The sequence below is a fragment of the Actinia tenebrosa genome, unplaced genomic scaffold (genome assembly GCF_029948245.1).
Source record: "Actinia tenebrosa isolate PJP-AT-01 unplaced genomic scaffold, QUT_ActTen_1.0 PGA_scaffold7__59_contigs__length_16204524, whole genome shotgun sequence".
Taxonomy (NCBI): domain Eukaryota; kingdom Metazoa; phylum Cnidaria; class Anthozoa; order Actiniaria; family Actiniidae; genus Actinia; species Actinia tenebrosa.
The window spans coordinates 10,266,906-10,285,793 of record NW_028292584.1 but is presented as its reverse complement, the minus strand read 5'-3'; the positions used below and the strand labels follow the sequence as shown (position 1 = coordinate 10,285,793).

General features: G+C 36.4%; 3 protein-coding genes and 1 long non-coding RNA gene across 4 annotated transcripts; 3 read left to right on the top strand and 1 right to left on the bottom strand.

The window, feature by feature from the left end:
* The first annotated feature begins 648 nt into the window (after nt 1–648).
* LOC148905575 (uncharacterized) lies at nt 649–3,060 on the top strand. The gene is made up of 3 exons (XR_016121664.1): nt 649–891; nt 2,407–2,501; nt 2,847–3,060. It is a non-coding gene; the product is annotated as an uncharacterized LOC148905575 (long non-coding RNA).
* A 307-nt stretch (nt 3,061–3,367) lies between these two features.
* LOC116301194 (neuronal acetylcholine receptor subunit alpha-5) lies at nt 3,368–5,555 on the top strand. The gene is made up of 5 exons (XM_031710215.2): nt 3,368–3,407; nt 3,487–3,596; nt 3,683–3,894; nt 4,253–4,291; nt 4,585–5,555. Exons 2-5 carry the CDS (start codon nt 3,550–3,552, stop codon nt 5,373–5,375), a joined length of 1,089 nt encoding a protein of 362 aa, XP_031566075.2. The 5' UTR covers nt 3,368–3,407; nt 3,487–3,549; the 3' UTR covers nt 5,376–5,555.
* Nucleotides 5,556–6,536: 981 nt separating this feature from the next.
* Nucleotides 6,537–13,999, top strand: LOC116301258 (neuronal acetylcholine receptor subunit alpha-2). Its single transcript, XM_031710292.2, has 8 exons — nt 6,537–6,623; nt 8,490–8,560; nt 9,468–9,613; nt 9,834–9,878; nt 10,163–10,272; nt 10,946–11,157; nt 11,848–11,868; nt 12,557–13,999. Exons 2-8 carry the CDS (start codon nt 8,497–8,499, stop codon nt 13,333–13,335), a joined length of 1,377 nt encoding a protein of 458 aa, XP_031566152.2. The 5' UTR covers nt 6,537–6,623; nt 8,490–8,496; the 3' UTR covers nt 13,336–13,999.
* Nucleotides 14,000–14,737: 738 nt separating this feature from the next.
* LOC116301195 (mitochondrial import inner membrane translocase subunit tim16) lies at nt 14,738–17,465 on the bottom strand. The gene is made up of 6 exons (XM_031710218.2): nt 17,399–17,465; nt 17,223–17,307; nt 16,770–16,858; nt 16,283–16,336; nt 15,942–16,007; nt 14,738–15,375 (listed from the first exon to the last, which is right to left on the bottom strand). Exons 1-6 carry the CDS (start codon nt 17,399–17,401, stop codon nt 15,274–15,276), a joined length of 399 nt encoding a protein of 132 aa, XP_031566078.2. The 5' UTR covers nt 17,402–17,465; the 3' UTR covers nt 14,738–15,273.
* Nucleotides 17,466–18,888: the final 1,423 nt, after the last annotated feature.

Here is an 18,888-nt window from a genome sequence, read left to right as displayed (position 1 = left end):
AAATCGTAATTAATAGGTGCTCGTAAAGCGGTGATGTTTTGAAAGTTCTTACAGTAATCAAATCCCTACTTCGCGTAATAAATTAAAGGTCTCGTGGCTTGTGCAATTACAAGAACTTGCAAAACATCAATCGTACTTTTTAATAACGAATATTGTACTCGATTCAGTGCGATTTCCTATACTAATTAAACTGATGTGGAAAAAATCAATTAATGGGAATAACTTATTTGAAGTCTGTATAGCTCTTTGTTTCCAAGGTGAGCCGCGAGATCTGCGATCTGAAATGGTGTGATCGTCCGGGTGCCGTAGTTTTGAGAAAGACTATTGTTGGGTGGTGACTGACGTTTCGACAACCTGAGCGGAAAGTCTTCTTTGTGGAAGTCATTTACTCTTATATTGTCTTTATGTCAAGGAAAACACTACAAAAAGCCGTCCGATTTGATCTGCACTGACTACCTCTGACTACCTAAATAATAAATCATAAATCATAAACTTATTACCTGTGAGTTGAAAAAGCTCAAAGAAAACTCGAGCTGTCGACGCAGTGTTCGTACCTAAAAGGTGCGACAGCATATGGCCGAGTCGAACTGGAAAAGAGTTTTAAATTTATATTAAATGACTTATTGAATATTTAATAATGAACTTAGGTGTTCATCATGTTTAGACTGCATAAAGCAAAACGAATAACGATCGCCTGATGATATCACCACTGAAATTAACTTGACAGAATCAACAAGAGTTTTCTCTCTGTTTTAAAACAAGTTCAAATAGGTTTTGCAGGACACAAGAGTTTAAAGACGACTTTTAGCCTCAGCCTCTGAAAAACTCATTGAAATTTGAGGCGGACGTTATTTAGACTTCAAGTCAAGAACTAATCAACAAAACAAGAAGGTAAAATTTAGTCCTGACGACATTATTCTGTTGTTTTTAGGTTGTACGATTCTTCAGCAGTGTACGAAGGGTGGATAGCACTACCACTATCCAGTGGATAAATTTGTTGGATAAGAGCATCGACTCGCGATAAGGATTTTTTCGTAGCGTATACTGTAGCTAGTTATCCATCCTTCAAACAACCGTTTCCAGACGACTTGAATCTTTACTTCGTACTGTGGTCTCCAGTCAATGCAAAACAGTATCCACCGTTCTTTGAACGTTTTTTTACAGGGCCAACCTAAATGACTTGAATTTATAGCTTGTGTCAGCGGATTGAGCATCTAGTCGTGCTGGTCGATCGACATTTTCTTGTCGATGACCATTTTGAGGTGTTACGTAAAATGACTTACTTTCAAAAGAATTTTCAACTCCGAGTTTCATTTATTCATCGTCGTATCATAAACGAGAGATACTTTTTCGTGATGGGTTCGGAATTTGCACACAACTTTTGATCCCTGTTCCCAAGAGTTTGGGGACATAAATCATGTAATATGATAATGACCTATGGATTGATCCCAGAAGTATTTCTTGATCCCTTGAATTTAGTCATAAGATCCGGGGGGGTACTCCTGCCCGTTTAGGGTAGGGATGTGCCGCTCAGCCCTCTGAACCCTGACTCTGTTCCAGAGTAAAATCGCTGAAAAATTCATACCTTGTTCCAGAGCAAGATCGCTGAAAACCATAACCTTTACCGGTATTGCAAAAATGGATACCCTGTTCCAGAGAGGAGAGAGCGTAATTTAGTATACCCTGTCCCAGAGCGAGCGCGATTTTATATACCCTGTTCCAGAGTAGAATCACAGAAAACCATACCCTGTTTGGCGGCACGTACCCGTATAGCGAATAGGGGAGTGCCCCCCCCCGGAATAAGATCCCGACCTCTTCTTTGATATCTGATTCGGAGTGTGTGATTGTGATCCCAAGCACGCGATCCCTGATTCAACATTTCTCGTCGATCACGACCCTGACATACGTTTAGTTTCTGCCTGCAACTGAGCAACACTTAAGATTTAATCTGACAGACGTTTAATTAAAACCAGGATTAACACTATCATCTAATATTTTATCTGCCACTTCTTTCCACTTCTAGTCTGAGCATCCGGTAAAAGATCTTTTAAATTGAAATCCTATGTCAATAGAATATATATTATTATTCACTGGTGTGATATGCAGCAAACCATTTAATATGCCACCGTTAGCGGCGAAACACTAGGAAATCTTGATTGAATTTAAATATTAATGTCGAGCAATATTGTTTGCCAAACTTGCCTTTCATTAAAATGTGAATTGAGAAAATAAAATTATTAGTGTATTAAATTAAAAGGTTTAATATGAGTCCAAATACTTTTTTGTGATCAAATTTGGAAACTATGACATCACAGATTAATGATCATAATTTGTTGTATTTTATTGATCATATTTTTCATGTCTTTTTTTTTTTTTTTTTTTTCGTATGTCTCATTCGATTCCCAGATCCAGGTTTCTCACGATGAACAATCGCCAGGTGCTGTTATTCACGGCGGGGCTGTTGACTGTCATGATAACACTAGTATGTCAAGACTGTCATGGTAAATATAATACACTTATAAGTTGATTTACCATTTACTTTAGGCTCATGCATAACAATGATAATAATAATAATAATAATAATAATAATAATAATAATGATGATGATGATGATGATGATGAGAGATGATGATAATTATGATGATGATAGATGATGATAATGATGGTGATGATTATATATAGGTATTGCGCAAATTCCATTTTATGCACTAGCGTGGTCAAACGCGTAAAGCACTTCTTCAACAGTAACTTTAGCACAGCAATTCTTGACCATCCCACACCCCCCTTCCCTCGTTCTATTCAAAAACTGAACTAATTTTTAAAATCGTTTGTTTAAATCTTTTCAGCAACAAGGATCCTGATGCATAACGTCTCATCTGAGTATAAACTTCGACGAGAATTGCTGACCAACTATGACCGTCTTGTTCGTCCCGTGTTATCACCGCTGGCCGTAGTGAACGTGTCATTCTTAGTTAAACTTCTTAGTATTTCAGATGTGGTAAGTGTCATAATTCCGTAAGGTTGCTGTGTAATTCCTGTGGTTGCTATACGGGGTTGGTGCAATTATAAAGTGTGACTGTGTAAATCGAAACGGTTTATGGCGTCAGAAAGCTGGCCGTTCTATCTGCAATCTGTCTTGCCTTGCCTTTTCTTTTCTTTTTCGCTTTCATTTTACTCTCCACTTTCTCTCGGCCAAACTACTCTACACAAAGGCAGCCATTAAAGATTCATAAAATATACCTTTTTAGGCCTCTATCAGAAATTGACATAAAGATCCTATCCCCCCTCCCTATGATCGTTGTACAAGGCGCGTAACTCGGACAGAACATTCAGTATTGGTGTTTTTATAATGGTTTTTGCAGGACAGCAAGAACGAAGTTATAACCTCTAAAGTCCTGATAGAACAGGTACATTATTTCTTCAATTTAGCTTTGCGATATCATTGTGACTTTAAAAAGACATTATAGCTGCTTAAAATTGTTATAGATCTGGGAGAATCCATATTTCAAATGGGACCAGTCCCACTTCGACGGAATCAACCGCGTTCGTATGAGCAACAAGGAAGTCTGGGTACCGGATATAAAGCTACAAAACAGGTATCAGTCACGTGATTAAGAATTTAACAGATTTAAGAATTAATGAGTAAAGTATTAAATTGCAAATTTCATTTGGTTTCTCACAGCGCAAATAATCCATCACAGGACACCCAACATCTGCACGAGAACTGGGTTACTGTCTATAGCAATGGTACAAATGTCTGGGTGTCCATAGCCATGATTTCCAGCAAATGCGACTTTGATATCAGCGTTTTTCCATTCGACGAACAAAAATGTTCAATTGTCTTTGCATCTGAATCGTACGACACGGAATTACTCGATATCTATCTGAAGCAAGGTAAAAATTCGTACGCCATTTTGTGACCCAATCTTTCTTTAGCTCGTATTCTAGTTGAGCCCGCGGCTCAGCGTTATCCCAAATTATAAGCGTACATCGAGAGGAGGGTATCAGCTCACAATAAATTCAAGAAAATCGATGTAATATATATGGACTTCCGAAGAACACCAAAAATTATCAGTCTTATGAAACAAACTCCATATATCTTACATAGTTTTTCTTGAAATTTATCGCGAGGGCGAGCCGATACTCCTTACTTCGATATTCGCTCATTTAGTATACCGCTGGGCCACGGGCTCAACTGCTATAAAAAGTAATGATCCTCAGTCATTAAAGATAAAATCTGACGTTTTTTTAGGTGATCAGCTCAACTTAGGAAAAAAACCCGTCAAAGAATGTAAGTTAAAAGAATGTTATGATAAATTTTTTACATGTTGAAAAGGGCGAAAAAAATTGTATTTCTTTTCTTCGGACAACCGAATAGTTGTTTGTGCATGGTTTTCTATTGATGGGTTTCCTGTGGTTTTGGCGGGAACATTCGTGTCATACGCGTGCGCTCGTTCGAGTCAGGGGTTGATCTAGAGTCTCTTGCTTTGCAATGTGTTGGACTAGAAGGAAGCCTGCGGAATACAAATAATATTCAATTAAGGTATTTGAAAATATTAATATATTTTTTCGCTTTTTAAAAAGTAGATCTAAAGTCAACAAGTAATGGAGAATGGGAGACTGGATCGTTCACTGCTTTTCGCCAAGTGAAGCAAAGTAGCTGCTGTTCCACACCTTTCGTACATGTCAAAATTCATCTACGCATAACTCGTATTCCTACCTTTTACATCCTTTACCTTCTTTCTCCTTTCATAGTTCTTTCTCTGCTTGTATTCTTCAGTTTTATCATCCCACCTGATAATGGCGAGAGGATAGGCTTTTGTTCCTCGCTTCTTCTTTCTCTCAGTGTCTATCTTCTTCTCTTCTCGGAACTCATGCCCAATAACTCTAGAAAGTTGAACCTTTTTGGAGTAGCGTTTGTGTTGATATTTCTTGAGTCAGCCGCGGTTCTCGTCGCGACTTTGTTTGTTCTTAAAGCATACCACGCGACGGGGGAAATTCCCGCAGTTTTTAAGCTTTTGCACTACTGTTCTTTTTTTCGTCTTGGTTCATCTATAAAGAAACGATACCCACTAAACCGAGCAAAGAAAAACCAGATAACTAATCGATCACACTCACTGAATGAAAAAGAGCCACCCCTCAGTATCAAGTCCGAGACAGCAGCTGAAGACATTTCATTAGCAAACGTGAATCAGGGAACTAGAATAGAACAACACGAACCTGACGAGGAACCTGGAGATGAGTTGACTTGGCGTAAAGTTGCTCGCCGCTTGGATCGCTTCTTCTTCTGGTGTTTCTTGTTTGCTTTTGTCGTTACTGTTAGTATAATAGGAATGTTGAACCAAGACTTAGGCGAAGTAGAAATTACTATTTAAACTAAGATCTATCGGCTATTCCGCAAGAATCCCTCTCTTGTATCTAAGGACTTTCTAAACATGACCGTCAGTTAGTTAACGGCCATGCAGTGGCTTCTACGGTAGGGCAATAAGCCTTTTCATAGTTTAAGAATCGATTCCACTGCGCATGCGATTTTATCCCGAATGTCTACCTTCTTTTGTCTAAACTTTCTTTTGTTCTTAATTAAACAAAAGAAGGTGAGAAATTCGGGATAAAATCGCATGTGCAGTGGAATAAATTCTTAAACTATGAAAAGGCTTATTATAACACAACATCGCTGTATACCTTTTCTTAAAAACTCAGGTCCGTAATCCTGAAGCAAATACTTCGGTCACAGAAATACAGAATCAAGAGTTAGAACTGAAGTCAGGCAAAATAATTTACATATGACATGACAAAAAAAGACTCTTCAAATATAAGGGTAAAGTGTATAGACTGTGCATATCAATAATGCATATCAATCAATAAAAAAATGTATTAATCGTGAAACTTGAAGTAATTGAAGTTCGAATTGATGCTTAGGTAAACATGGAAGAAAACAGACTTGCAAATGAAAAATAAGACTAAGACGTCAGGAAGGACTGAAAAACTCAATCAAAGCTGTTACCGGGGGGGTACTCCGTCAGAATTTGGGTAGGGGTGTTCCGCTGGGATTCTAAAAGGGGTACCCTGTTTATGACAAAAAAAAATCGTATTTGTAGACTCTGTTTATGACAAAAGATATAATTAGTTGCACTGAGTTCCTGTTTCAATTATCATGTCATCTCACGTATCATTTTTTTACGACCATGGTAACCAGTTTCAGTCAATACGAAAGTAGAAATCCTGAATATGACAAGAAACTCAGGAAGAATTTGGACCTTGAGTGAAATTACATACCCTGTTTATGACAAGAAGCTTGAAAAACCATACCCTGTTCAGCGGATCATCCCCGTATAGTTCATATATGGGAGTACCCTCCCCCCCCCCCCCGGGAGCTGTTATCACGTAGGGCTCAATCGGACAGGTGTACACGCATCTTTTGATTGGATAGTGATTATTAAGACTGGGAGATATCTTGTACTTGATTAGTAAACATCCATCAGGAATAAGGTAAAGGCGTTTGCAAGGTGAGTCGGTGGTTGATAATGTATGCCAGTATGATATGTTAGCACACGACTTTGTTCAAGATACTGAACGAGTTACTTTTGAAGTTCGACGTTCGCGCTGGTTGGGGATATATTAATGTAAGGCAAGAGAATTATTTTTGACATGCAGTTTATTTCTATGTGTTTTATCCATCATCATTAGTTTTAAGACGGCCTTTTGAATTACTTTTCAGAATAATTATTTTAAATGTGCTTTTTCAATCCCTCGGTCTTCTTAGCTAAACATCCGGAAAACGTGAAAAATTGGGAAGCAATTATTTTATAATTCAGTAAATTCCCCAGGCGCTCATGTCTCCTGTTAAAATATCGTGGCTTTTTCTCATATGTTTCGTTTTCAGTTTTTTATCTCTTTTTATTTTAGGAAGGTTAGTCAATTGTTTTTTCTGTTGCGGTAAACAAAAAAAACAAGACAGATAATGAAAACTTTGTATTGGAAATCACACGATCTCGAGAGGCAAGTTCAATTTGAGAACTTTCAAAACACATCACGAGTATCTATAAATTCCGAATTGTACGAGAAGATTGTGCGATTTTTTGTTTATAATACACTGAACAAAATTGAGAAACTTAACTTTGGGACTCTAAAGAGAGTACAATTTGTAAATGCTCATGTCCAATCAGAATCGAGTAATTTTGTAGAGTGTATATATTATAAACTCAAAAACCATCACTGATAGCAAATAAAACTTTGCTTAACATACAGTTATTAGAGTTTCCTCTAATATGTTTGATTTTACGAAGAGTTATTAATGATCTGCATGCAAAACACTTTTTAGGAAATTAAAATTTCATGACATGAACTTCTGTCATGATATGAGTTAAGTGTCTATGATTATCTTAAAATTCTATTAGTATAGATAATAATATGATTTCGAGTTCAATTTGGGATTAATTTGCACGAGTTAGTTTTTCAAAGAGTTCGTGATTGCATGAGCTCGTAGGGCGGATCCTATCGCTTTGGAAGATATCTGAGAATTTGAGGACAAATCTTTTGATGGTTTTCAAGTTAACCGTTGTGAAATTTGACCGTAAATGTATGTTGGTTGGCAAGATGATGGCACCTACATTTACTGCAAAATTTATCAACTTTATTTTATTATATCTCCTGAACTAATGAAGCAACTTCTCTCAAATTGATAAATATTATCAACAGTTATGACTTCTTTATATTTCTTAAGTCCAATCGTTTATGGCTCAAAAGTTGATTTGGAAATGTAAACAATACGCCCACCTATAGGATTTTAATCTCGAACAATACTAGAGCTGTCACTGCTCTGCATTGCTGTTTGAATAACATGTAAATCGGATATGAGTCATACAAATTATGTTCAAAGTGGCAGAAGTTTTTGGTTCTAATTACTTGATTGCTATCAGCAGCTTTATTTATCTTAAAATCCCTTATCCTTGATCGGCAAAAAAAAAGAAAAAAACCCAAAAATCAACAAAAAACAAAAACAAACAAACAAATAAATAAATAAAAAACAAAAAAAAAAAACCAACAACAACAACAATAACAAAAAACAACAAAAAGCAAAACAAAACAAAAGCAAAAACAAAAACAAAACAAAAACAAACAAAAAAAAAAGAAGACAAAAACAAAAAAGACAACAACAACACAACAAAAAACCAAAAAAACGAACAAACCAACAAAAACAAAACAAAACAAAACGATCTCACCAACTTGTCAATGTTTACATTTGTCATTATTAATTCCCTTGTCCTTTACATTGTTTTTATTTTCATTGCTCAGGTTCAGCATGGGTTCAGGATTATTAATAAAAACGACATAAGAAACCCAAGGACTGAAACGATCTTTTGGTTCTCACTAGATTATAACTATAACCATAACCGACACAATAATAATTCTCATCATTTGACTTTTTTAATTTCATTTTTTCTTTTCATTCCTGGATCCATCTTTGATTGACATTATTACGTTGTCAGAATCCAGATGTTTCTTCCAGGGTTGGTTTTGAGTGCATGCGCATTTGTACTGACATCTCAATTCAGCGACGGTAATGTATTAAAATATCGATATTAATTAATTAATTAATTCAGGATTAATTCAGTATTAATTCACCTCACAATCAACTCGCACTCTCATATACTTGATTGATTACAGCAAAATAATCATCATCGTTAAACATTTATAACATGTTGTAATTGCCTTATTTCAATATAACGTCACATGAAAACTTATTTCCGTGCTAAGAATCATGGTCTTGGAAGAGTGATAAAACAGCAACAGTATTTTTCAAAAAACTTACAAAAGCAAGAACAAACCACCAAATACCCTAATATATTGTAGGATAAACACAAGTTTCTAAATTGCTCTTGAAAACCAGACATGTGAACTATCAATTCAGCTGCAGGGTGAATTGGTCCAATTTCTAACTCATTGCTCTTTACCATTCTGCACCCCGTTAAACAAGCTGTGACTTGGGACAACTGTGAGCAATTCTCTACTTTCACATCCCCATAATACTTTGCGTCTTTGGGGGGTAACCAGAGGGTAAAAACCCACTTATATTGCTGAAGGCTGATCAGACAATGTTGATGATACCTTGTTTGGTATCCAAAAATAAAATGAAGAAGTAAAAAACAGAAAAAGATAGAAGCTTGAAGACGTTTAAGGTAAATTTTAAACATTTTTTCGTAAGTCAATACATTTTCTGTAAGACCAAAACCCTTGATGATCTGTACACGCAAAAATAACTTGGAATAAACTGATAATCAGTATTGTACAGATAAAAGCAGGTATAGTATAAATTCAATTAAGAAACCTTTCAATTTGGGATAGTTTTTTGATTGGTTACCCCCCAAAGACGCAAGGCATTATGGGGATGTGAAAGTAGAGAATTCATCATTATTGCTATACCAGTCTTCCCTTTTTTCTTTTGTTCTAAATATGTAAAACAACAGCAGTGAAAATGCCAAATGCTTCTTCTGAGCATGCACTTCGACAAGAGCTACTGACCAGCTATGATCGATTTGTTCGTCCAGTCTTATTACCGCTGACCATTGTTAATGTCTCTTTCTCGTTGAAACTCATTAGCCTCATCAACGTGGTAAGCTTATGCAATATGAGAATAAAAGGACAATGATGAAAGACATGGCCGCCATGTTGGATGACACAAAGACCTAAAAGAAACCAAGACCAAATATTTTGTTCAATTCATCCAACATGGCGGCTACGTTACATGTAACCCGTGAGATCCGTAAATTCTAGGTAGCTGAGTTATGACGTCAAACCAGGAATGGCTGATCAGTTTTGTCATTTATTTACAGGACAACAAGGATCATATGGTCACGTCGAAACTGTTGATAAAACAGGTATTTGCTGTAAAAGATAAATCGGCTAAACCAGTCTAATTACTGTTGAACGTTCGATTTGATCCCACAAAGTGCGCGGGCACAAAACCGCTTTAACTGACTGAATAACCTTCCAAACCTTATTGATGAACCATACACGTTTTGAACTTCAAGAGGACAAAGCCCTTGAAATTTTGAAACCCTTGAACGCATCTCTATAGTTTTTTTCAAATATCCAAAAGAAATTTTTAAGAATGTTTGAAACTCTCTGTCTTGATACTTATGTTCTTAACTTGTATCGAAAGATCTGGCACAATCCATTTCTCACTTGGGACAAGGCCAAACACGACGGCATCGGCCAAATACGCATGAGCAAAGATGAGATCTGGGTACCAGATATCACTCTACTTAACAGGTTTGGCGAAAGTATCTAGTTCGTATAGTTAAATTATATATAGTTAGCTGAGAGTCCTGTGGTAAATAATTGCCGCGTGGCATAGATCGAGTTTTATTTATTTTTATTTATTCCGAGTTAAAGTAGTCTCCCTTGCAGCCGTTTTAGGCTCGTTCCATTCCCCTACGGTCCACTTCTCTCTTAAGTGCACCGTAGGGGTATGGAGCGAGACTAAAACCGCGGCTGCCAAGGGAGAATAGGGTAAAAGCTGTTGATAATCGAGCCGGAAATTAATCCCGGAATTAGGAAACATATAGCTACAAGTATAGGAACAAATTCCACTGATTGGCTAATTTCTTCGGGCTGAGAGAAGACCTGGAAAACCTGGAACTAGGAAATATATAGCTACGAACAAAATTCACTAATTGGCTGATTTGTTCGGTCTGAGAGAAACCTGTCAGCCTGGAAGCAGGGATTATATAGAAAATAAACAAAATTTATGCACTGATTGGCTAATTTTGGGTTGAGATAAACCTGGAAACCTGGAACAAGGAAATATATAGCTACCAACAAATTTCACTGATTGAGAGAAGCGAAATCACGTGATGTGGGATGAGAGTGAAACTACGGCTGAAAGATATTTTAGATGGACAAATAATTAAGAACAGAAGTCTTTTCCCCATTTTTTTCACAGTGCTAGCAACCCTTTACGTCAAACGATCAATCATTACGAGAGCTGGGTGACTGTCTACAGTAATGGCACCAATGTCTGGGTGTCGTTAGCCATTCATGATAGTGAATGCCAGATAAAAGTCCAGAAGTTTCCTTTCGATAAACAAAAATGCGTGATGGATTTTGCATCTGAATCGTACGATACCAAGTTCTTGGACATCCGCCTGCTACCAGGTATGTACTTGGGAAAGGTGTCGATACACGACAACATGGCTTGCTACGGGGAAGATCATGTGTCAATCCCGCTGCGATCAGTTTGAAGCGGTGAGCGAAGGGTGTAGGGTCTTTCCTCTCGCAAGCAACGTACGTCATCATGTGGGTGCATCTTTATATCCTAAATTATTCTTGAGCCGGAAAATGAAAGGTGATTTTCATAATAGATCTTTTCAGCTTCAGTTTAATGTTTTCCCATTTCGGACCACGTGTTGTTTCAGTTGTATTGATATTAATGCGTTTTCTCAAGCATGTGACGTTATATATAACCAATGTTATATAAAGTTAAATAAACGAAATGATACTGTAGTAGTGTGAAATGGGAATGATTACGTCCAAGCTGAATGGGTCTATTCCAAATTCCATGCGAGGGAATTAGAAGACTTCTAAAGGTGTCACATAATGCAACTATATATAATGCAAAAGGGGAGTCGAAAAGGTTGAACTGTTTGATGGACGCGTGACAGAAACGTTGGCGCAAAAAGGAGAAAATAAAAAACAACTAGTCTTGATAGGCTGGAATTGTTAACGTTTGCTTCGATATTTCGAGCCTCAGATAACGTACCTATCAACAATATGGCCGCCATGTGATGCTAATAAGTTCCTCAGTTTTACTTACTTATTATGTTTCTCTTGTTTTCCGCATTAAAGAAAGCCACACCGAAACACAAGGTAAGTAGATAACGATATTGACCGGATATCACTGTTTAGACGGGTGTAAAGGCACGGACACACGGTGCAACATTGCGCGCAACATCGCAGGCAATGTTGCTAAAGTAGGATAGTTTTCTACTTCAGCAACGTTGCATGCAACAAATTGCGTCGTGTGTCATGGCTTGCAACATCAATTACATACAACATTGCGTGCAATGTTGCACCGTGTGTCCGTAGTAAAAAAATACTCAAAATATTTATCTGGTCAACAGTCACTGCGCATGCTTGAACGTTGGTTTTAATAAATGAATGAATAATTATATTTTCCCTTAAGCCTGTTATTCTCATGGTGAGCATCAAGAAACATAGTGCTCGGCCCGGTTGCATGTAGAGTGGATAGCGCTATCCCGTCTGACAAATCCTTATCCAGTAGATAAATTCCTTTTATTGGATAACAGCACTATCACTTTATTAACTCGATAACTGTGGATGTCTCCAACGGATAGCGCCATCCACGTCTCTTCGTGCAACCCTTGCAAACAAAATGCATGCCAGCTTTTGGTTTGACTTTGATATGCCGCCTCGATAGCGAAAAGAAGAATCCGCGCCCAACGAGGAAAATATCCTGCAAATTTTCATAGTCAATAGAAGTAATTCCTACTTTTAAATAATATAAAAAAATACTTTGTCCAATGTAACTTCACAGATACCAGACAAATGGGCAACGAAGAATGGAAGATAATAGAGAACAAGATACAGCTCGTCAAGGAGAAAGGCGATTGCTGTTCTACAACTTTTGCGCACGTCAAACTCCACCTTGGCATGGAACGAATCCCAACTTTTTACATTCTCTATCTTCTCTGTCCAAGCGCGATACTTTCTCTGCTTGTCTTCTTCAGTTTTATCATCCCACCTGATAATGGCGAGAGGATAGGCTTTTGTTCCTCGCTTCTTCTTTCTCTCAGTGTTTATCTTCTTCTCTTCTCGGATCTGTTGCCGCACAATTCGAGAAACGTCTCTCTTCTTGGAGTCATCTTTGCTATAATTTTTCTTGAAGCAGCATTTGCTCTTATTTCTACACTACTAGTTCTCAAAGTTGTTCACGCTACTCGAGAAGTCCCTGCTTTTGTCAAACTTCTTTTTCTTTGTCAATGCGCTTCAAAGAATAATGAAATAAAACCTAAAAAGGCGGATAAGCCTTCGGAGACCATCTTGAAAGAAGGGCCATCTTTGATCCTCATGTCAGAAGCGGCAATAAATGAAGCAGAGTTTAACTCACCACCAGCCAAAGAGGAAGAGAAGACAAAAGAAGAACGGCGAGAGGTGGAAAACCAAATCAAAGCAGAGGAGAACCAAAAGTCCTGGTTGATTGTTGCGCGTAAACTTGACCGATTTTTTTTTTGGTTTTACTTGATTTGTTTATGTGCTTCTTTGGGTACTGTGCTTACGTTCTCAGATTATCTGATGCAGTTAGACTTATCCTGAAGCAAAAACCGTCTTCAAAACTGTTTTTTAGGGCGGTAGCATAGAAAGAATGTCGTGCTCAGTGTTTCTATTTACACAATTTACACTACGGTAACTTCTAAGATCACTCTTTTGTCCCAGATTTCCCACAGAATCCTCATATATAGAGCTTTTTCATTGACCCAGACAGTCATAATTTGGTGTTCCAAACAAAAGAAACTTTTTGCACAGGTTTTACTTTAAAAAATATGTAAATTAGAACCGGCAATTTTTGGGATGTATCTACTTGAATAACTATTGTTCTTGACTGACTAGCCTCTGATTCCTGTGAAATCGCTTTTGTTTTTTCATGTGAATATGAGGCTAGTCAGACATATGCCATATTTTGATTAATTGTATTAATGTGCTATGAGAAATAAATGTATACAATAGCTGTAATAAGATCGTAAATATGCTCAATGATCCAACTCCAAAGATGGAATAACAAGAGTTTTAGTCCAACTAGCTAGCCTATCTGTACTATATGCATAGTTTATTCTGCTGAACCAGATTAGGCCAGATTAGATTATTTACAAATGTTAATACCATAATAATTATAATTAAAATAATGTTCATTACCAAGATTTTGATTACAAATAGATATTCCCCTAATTTGCTTGAGTGACCACAACACAATATCATAGAAGAGGACAGATTCCTTGATATCTTATTTTATTGAGTGCAAACTCAACATAGAACCATCGAGGATCTTCATAATCACATGCCAACAGCCATGTCACATGGGAGAGCAACAGAACCCCTTTTCTTTGGCAAAACAATAACATTGTTTTCATTGGTGGATTTAAGGGGTGGGCCTAAAGTGTTGCAGCCACCTTTATTTAATTTGTTTAGTCATAGAGGTTCCTCTTATTAGATATAGAAATATAGATAAGTTATAGTGCTTGGAAACAAGGTTATTCCGGGCGAAAGACCCTTGGTAATAAATTCGGAAAAATTAGTTTCCCAGCGAGGTCAGAAATTCGGAAAAATTAATTTCCGACCTCGCTGGGAAACTAATTTTTCCGAATTTATTTCCAAGGGTCTTTCGCCCGGAATAACCTCGTTCCCAAGCACTATAACTTATCTATATTTCTATATCTTGTATTTCATAAGTGCTACGCGGTCCACATATTCTCATCTTTACAGGTTCCTCTTATGCAAAAGTTTTTCACCCCTTTTCTCTGATTCCTAGTCTCCTCCACAGCCGTCATTAGTCTAGGGCCTATGAGGATCTGGGACCAAAACTGATGGCAGCTGCAGAGGAGAGAGACTATCAGATTCCTGGTTCTTGCCCCTTAACACAGCTGCTGATGTGATCTGACAAAACCTCTATTGTGATGAATTTGCTCTCAAGTGAATTCAAGAAAGACATTTTACACTGAAATGTATTCAAATTAGTCATTTACTGGTAAAAATGTTGTAAGAAAACTGACCAAATATAATCCAAAAATATTAATAGTGAAACCTTAGAATTGCTCCAGGTATAGTAAACAACTTAAACATTTCAACATTAATACCATTTAAGTCTTTGTACACACCCAGCATGATCAAATGCTTAAAAGAATAAAATGATTACGATGACAAGTCAAGATGATGATGACATGATTAAGATGATCACACAGTACATACATATACACATACATATTCACAGATTTTTAGGGAAATTTTTCTGCATGTAGTAAACTTCATTTTCATTCTTTTACATGTTGTTTGACCATTAAAGTTGTCCATACTGGAACATATAATAACAGGTTCTTCAAAATTCAGTGAAGTTTTTCTCCTCATGTAAAGTTCCTTTCATTGACAAGCAGCTGGGTGCAACATGTCACATGGTTGGAAGTCCATCAAGCAGAGACCAGCTGCTTAGAAAACTATGTGTTTGTTTGGTTAATGATAGTATTATTATTTTTACAAAATGTACTATGATTTCTCTGAACTCTCTGTTGTTGAACTTTCTTTATTTTTACTGCTTGAGTTCTGCTGCGTCAATTCTTCATCTATTCGTTCCTTTGCTCGTACCACCTTTAAATATAAATAATGAAAATGTATGAGCATATCATCCTACTGTACACTCCCCCTATGGTTTAAGTCTTTAAGATAAATGCTAAAATTGAAGGAGTATTGCTTAAACAGCTTATTTTCTATGAATTATTTTTCCATCAATGCTACAATGCCTCAAGTAAAACTAATTCAGTCAATCATAGCCATCATTATTATCATTTTTAGGGCTTGAACCTAACAAGGCAGTTGTAGTCAACTCTTCAAATATCTTTGAACTTCATATTTTTCTTTCATATTCAAAGCAGTATCTGTAAAGTCATGTAACTAGAGAAGGCTTTCATTTTATTTTATTCCAGAAGTCTATCAAGTAAGAATTCAAATACTAGCCCTGAGTTTGAAAACTCTGATAGAAGTACTGTAACACTGATGTTACTGGTTTCCTTGGTTTGAGCAAACAAGGGAAAAACATTGGCCATAGATAATAATTATTGGTCAGCACAGGTGTTTTACCTCATAGTAATAAGTTTAAGCCTTCACTAGGTTTCCTTAAGGAAGAAGAAAGATCAAAATGAATATAACACTGTTACCTTTGACTGTAGATAGAATGAGCCACAAGCTTTCTTGTCATTTATTTTAAATAAGTGATCAAAATTCTGATGAAAAAAATAAATGAACATAAAAATTAAAGTGGAAGAAAAGTATTTTATTTTTTATGTTATAAACTTTACAACCAAGTGAGCATGAACATGAATGATACATAAATGAAACACAAACCTATACAATAGCATAAATTAAAAAAAAAAAAACTATGCTAATTGAAGGACTGACCAACAGAACACCAGGTCCCAACAAAGGTGTCAACCAAAAAGTATCATAATCATCATTATTCTATAAAAATGGGATCATTTGAAGGTTTTGTTTCTCTTACTTTTTGTATTGCTTCCTTATCCAGTTCTTGAACATTGAGTATCTGTTTTGCTTCCTAAAAGAGAAAAAAATAGATGAATAACTAGCAAATATTGTAAATAAGCAACAGATTATATGTAAAACCTTTATCAAAACTTATTCAACATGTTTATTTTATTCATGAACCAAACACAATAAAAGTCAAAACATGAAGAGTTTTGTAATTCTGATACAAAATCCTATTCATTTGCATTAACATTAGTTTTTTCAGCATAACCTAACTAAATCTTTCAAATTTCAATCCATAATGAAATTACAGATGTACCCAAATGTTGAAGAAGTGGCTTACAACAATCACATTTGTGTTGTGATTTACAATTACTTGCATCTGGCTTGTGTAGTAAAACTGATACAACATGTTGTAACCATTAGAAACAAGCCACCATTGGCCATTTGAGTTACAGTAACATTTTGTATTTATATTCAATGGATATGTGAATCTTTTTCACCTGTATTGTCATTCCCATCATGCTATTGGTTGCTGCACGTTTTGCTCCTTCACCTGAACTAGCTGCTGCGCGACAGGTTGCATCACCACCTTAAAGTGAATGAATGAATAAATGAATGGGACTGGTGCAAGCTCCATATGACGACTGAAAGGGTTGGTAGTTATTCGACATGAAAAATTCACAACTAGTTTTAAAATACTGATATCAAGCTGTATACTTTTATTCAAACGTAATAAATTGATAATTAAAAGAGAATTTGAAAAAGGTACAATGTGCAGGTGTTTACTTGAAACCATGTGTATAACTGAGCATAGTTGCAAAGCTACCACATCTAACAATGTCTACAAGCGTGCTCAATAAACAAACCGTCTAACAACAGAACCATATCCTAATTTTTACCAAGTTTTCATTGTTTTTCTGTCAGTATTGCATCAGAGTTTAAAGTCTACCTACTTCGAAATTCTTGTTTCAAAGCCTGTGCGAAAGCTCTTCCAATGACTTGACCTCCAAGAATGATAATTTGAGCGATGAATTTCGCCTTTAAAAAAAACCAATAACTCTACATCAATGTGTATTCCATAGAGAGCACTAATACACGTATAACAGATAAATCAGAGGTAAATACGAACCATTTTTCAGCTATTTTTATGTCAACTTTTCCTCACACGTGTCGATTTCGTAGTCTCTTTACCAGGCTTCTATCAGGATATGTCCCACAAGGCTTTTCGCACCCGGGAAAAGGGAAATGGGGTTCCTGTGGTTAATCTAAACAAGGCGTGCATTTCGGCACAGGCAGCCCAACTTCAGTACTTTAATTTTATAAAAAATGCATATGGATTGTTTTGGATCGTATTTCGTATAAGAATATGAGAAAAAAAATTACTAACCTTAGCCTGAAGTCTTTATCTGTTTTTTTTTCTATGTTATCCATCCCCTTAGAAATAATGATTGTCAATTTTTGAAATAGTTGTATATATCTCCTTTTCTTTTCTTCTTTCTTTCTTTCCTTTCCTTCCTTCCTTTCCTTTCCTTTCCTTTCCCTTTCTTTCTTTTAAGGTCCGGGCCTGAAGGGAAGGGGCTTTTCTCTTCTTTCCTTCCGGAATTTTCTTTCTCAGGGCCTTTTCTATCCCTTTTTCTTTCCTTTTCCTTTAATTCCGTTCCTTTCTTTCCTTCCTTTCGTCCTTGTCTTTTATTTGCCTTTCATTTTCTTTTCCGTTTTCTTTTCCTTCTTTCCTTTCCTTCCTTTTATTGTAGCCTCATTGCCACAGTGCTGATCTGTTCAGATGATCTATAGGGACAGGTTTGGCAGTTATAAAGTCATGGGGTGGGGGCCGGTTATTCGAATTTGTCTAGCAGGAAAACTATTAAGAAAACCTGGCTAAGGACGTTCTACGGGCCGAATGAAGTTGGCAGTCAGAATTATTTTAAACTTGGCATAAATATAACCCAAAAATCAGAAACTGATCAAATAATGCAGGAAACAAATTCACGGCCATCAAATATGACTTTCTTTAACATTTCTGAATTAAAAGCATGCGGGTAAGAGTTAGGATTTAACAGGTGGAGTTTTTTTCGTAAATTTGGTGTCCATCATTCACGCATAATCAGAATTTTTTTAGATTTATGTATTTTGTAGATTTTGGTAGTATCTTGATCCTAAGACAAAGAAAATGGGCGGGGTCACCGAATTGGTTTCCGAGATATTTTGCTGTAAAGAAGTAAATATTTCTTGATATTTTACCCATCAAAACATTCGAAAGACGTCATCACGGTGAGCATGCGCGCTCTAAACTCATGCGTAGAAAGGCTGCGCGCGAACAATGCCCGTAAACGTTCTTAAAAACACGTCTTGCATGTGCCAATATCTGTTTGAATTGACTGGAGATGTTAAAAATGATAACAGCAACCTAAGGAACACTCTTTTATTAATTCTTAAATAACCATATCAAGTTTATTCTCTTATTGCAAGAGCTATAGAGTTTTTAAATGACGTTTTGAATAATATAATATTACATAATATCTATAATCTAAAATTTAGACTCCAAGTTGGTATTTCAAAGCCAGTCTGTTTCCTATAAGCACTTTTATATCGTTCAGTGTTGAAAACACATTTTGTGGT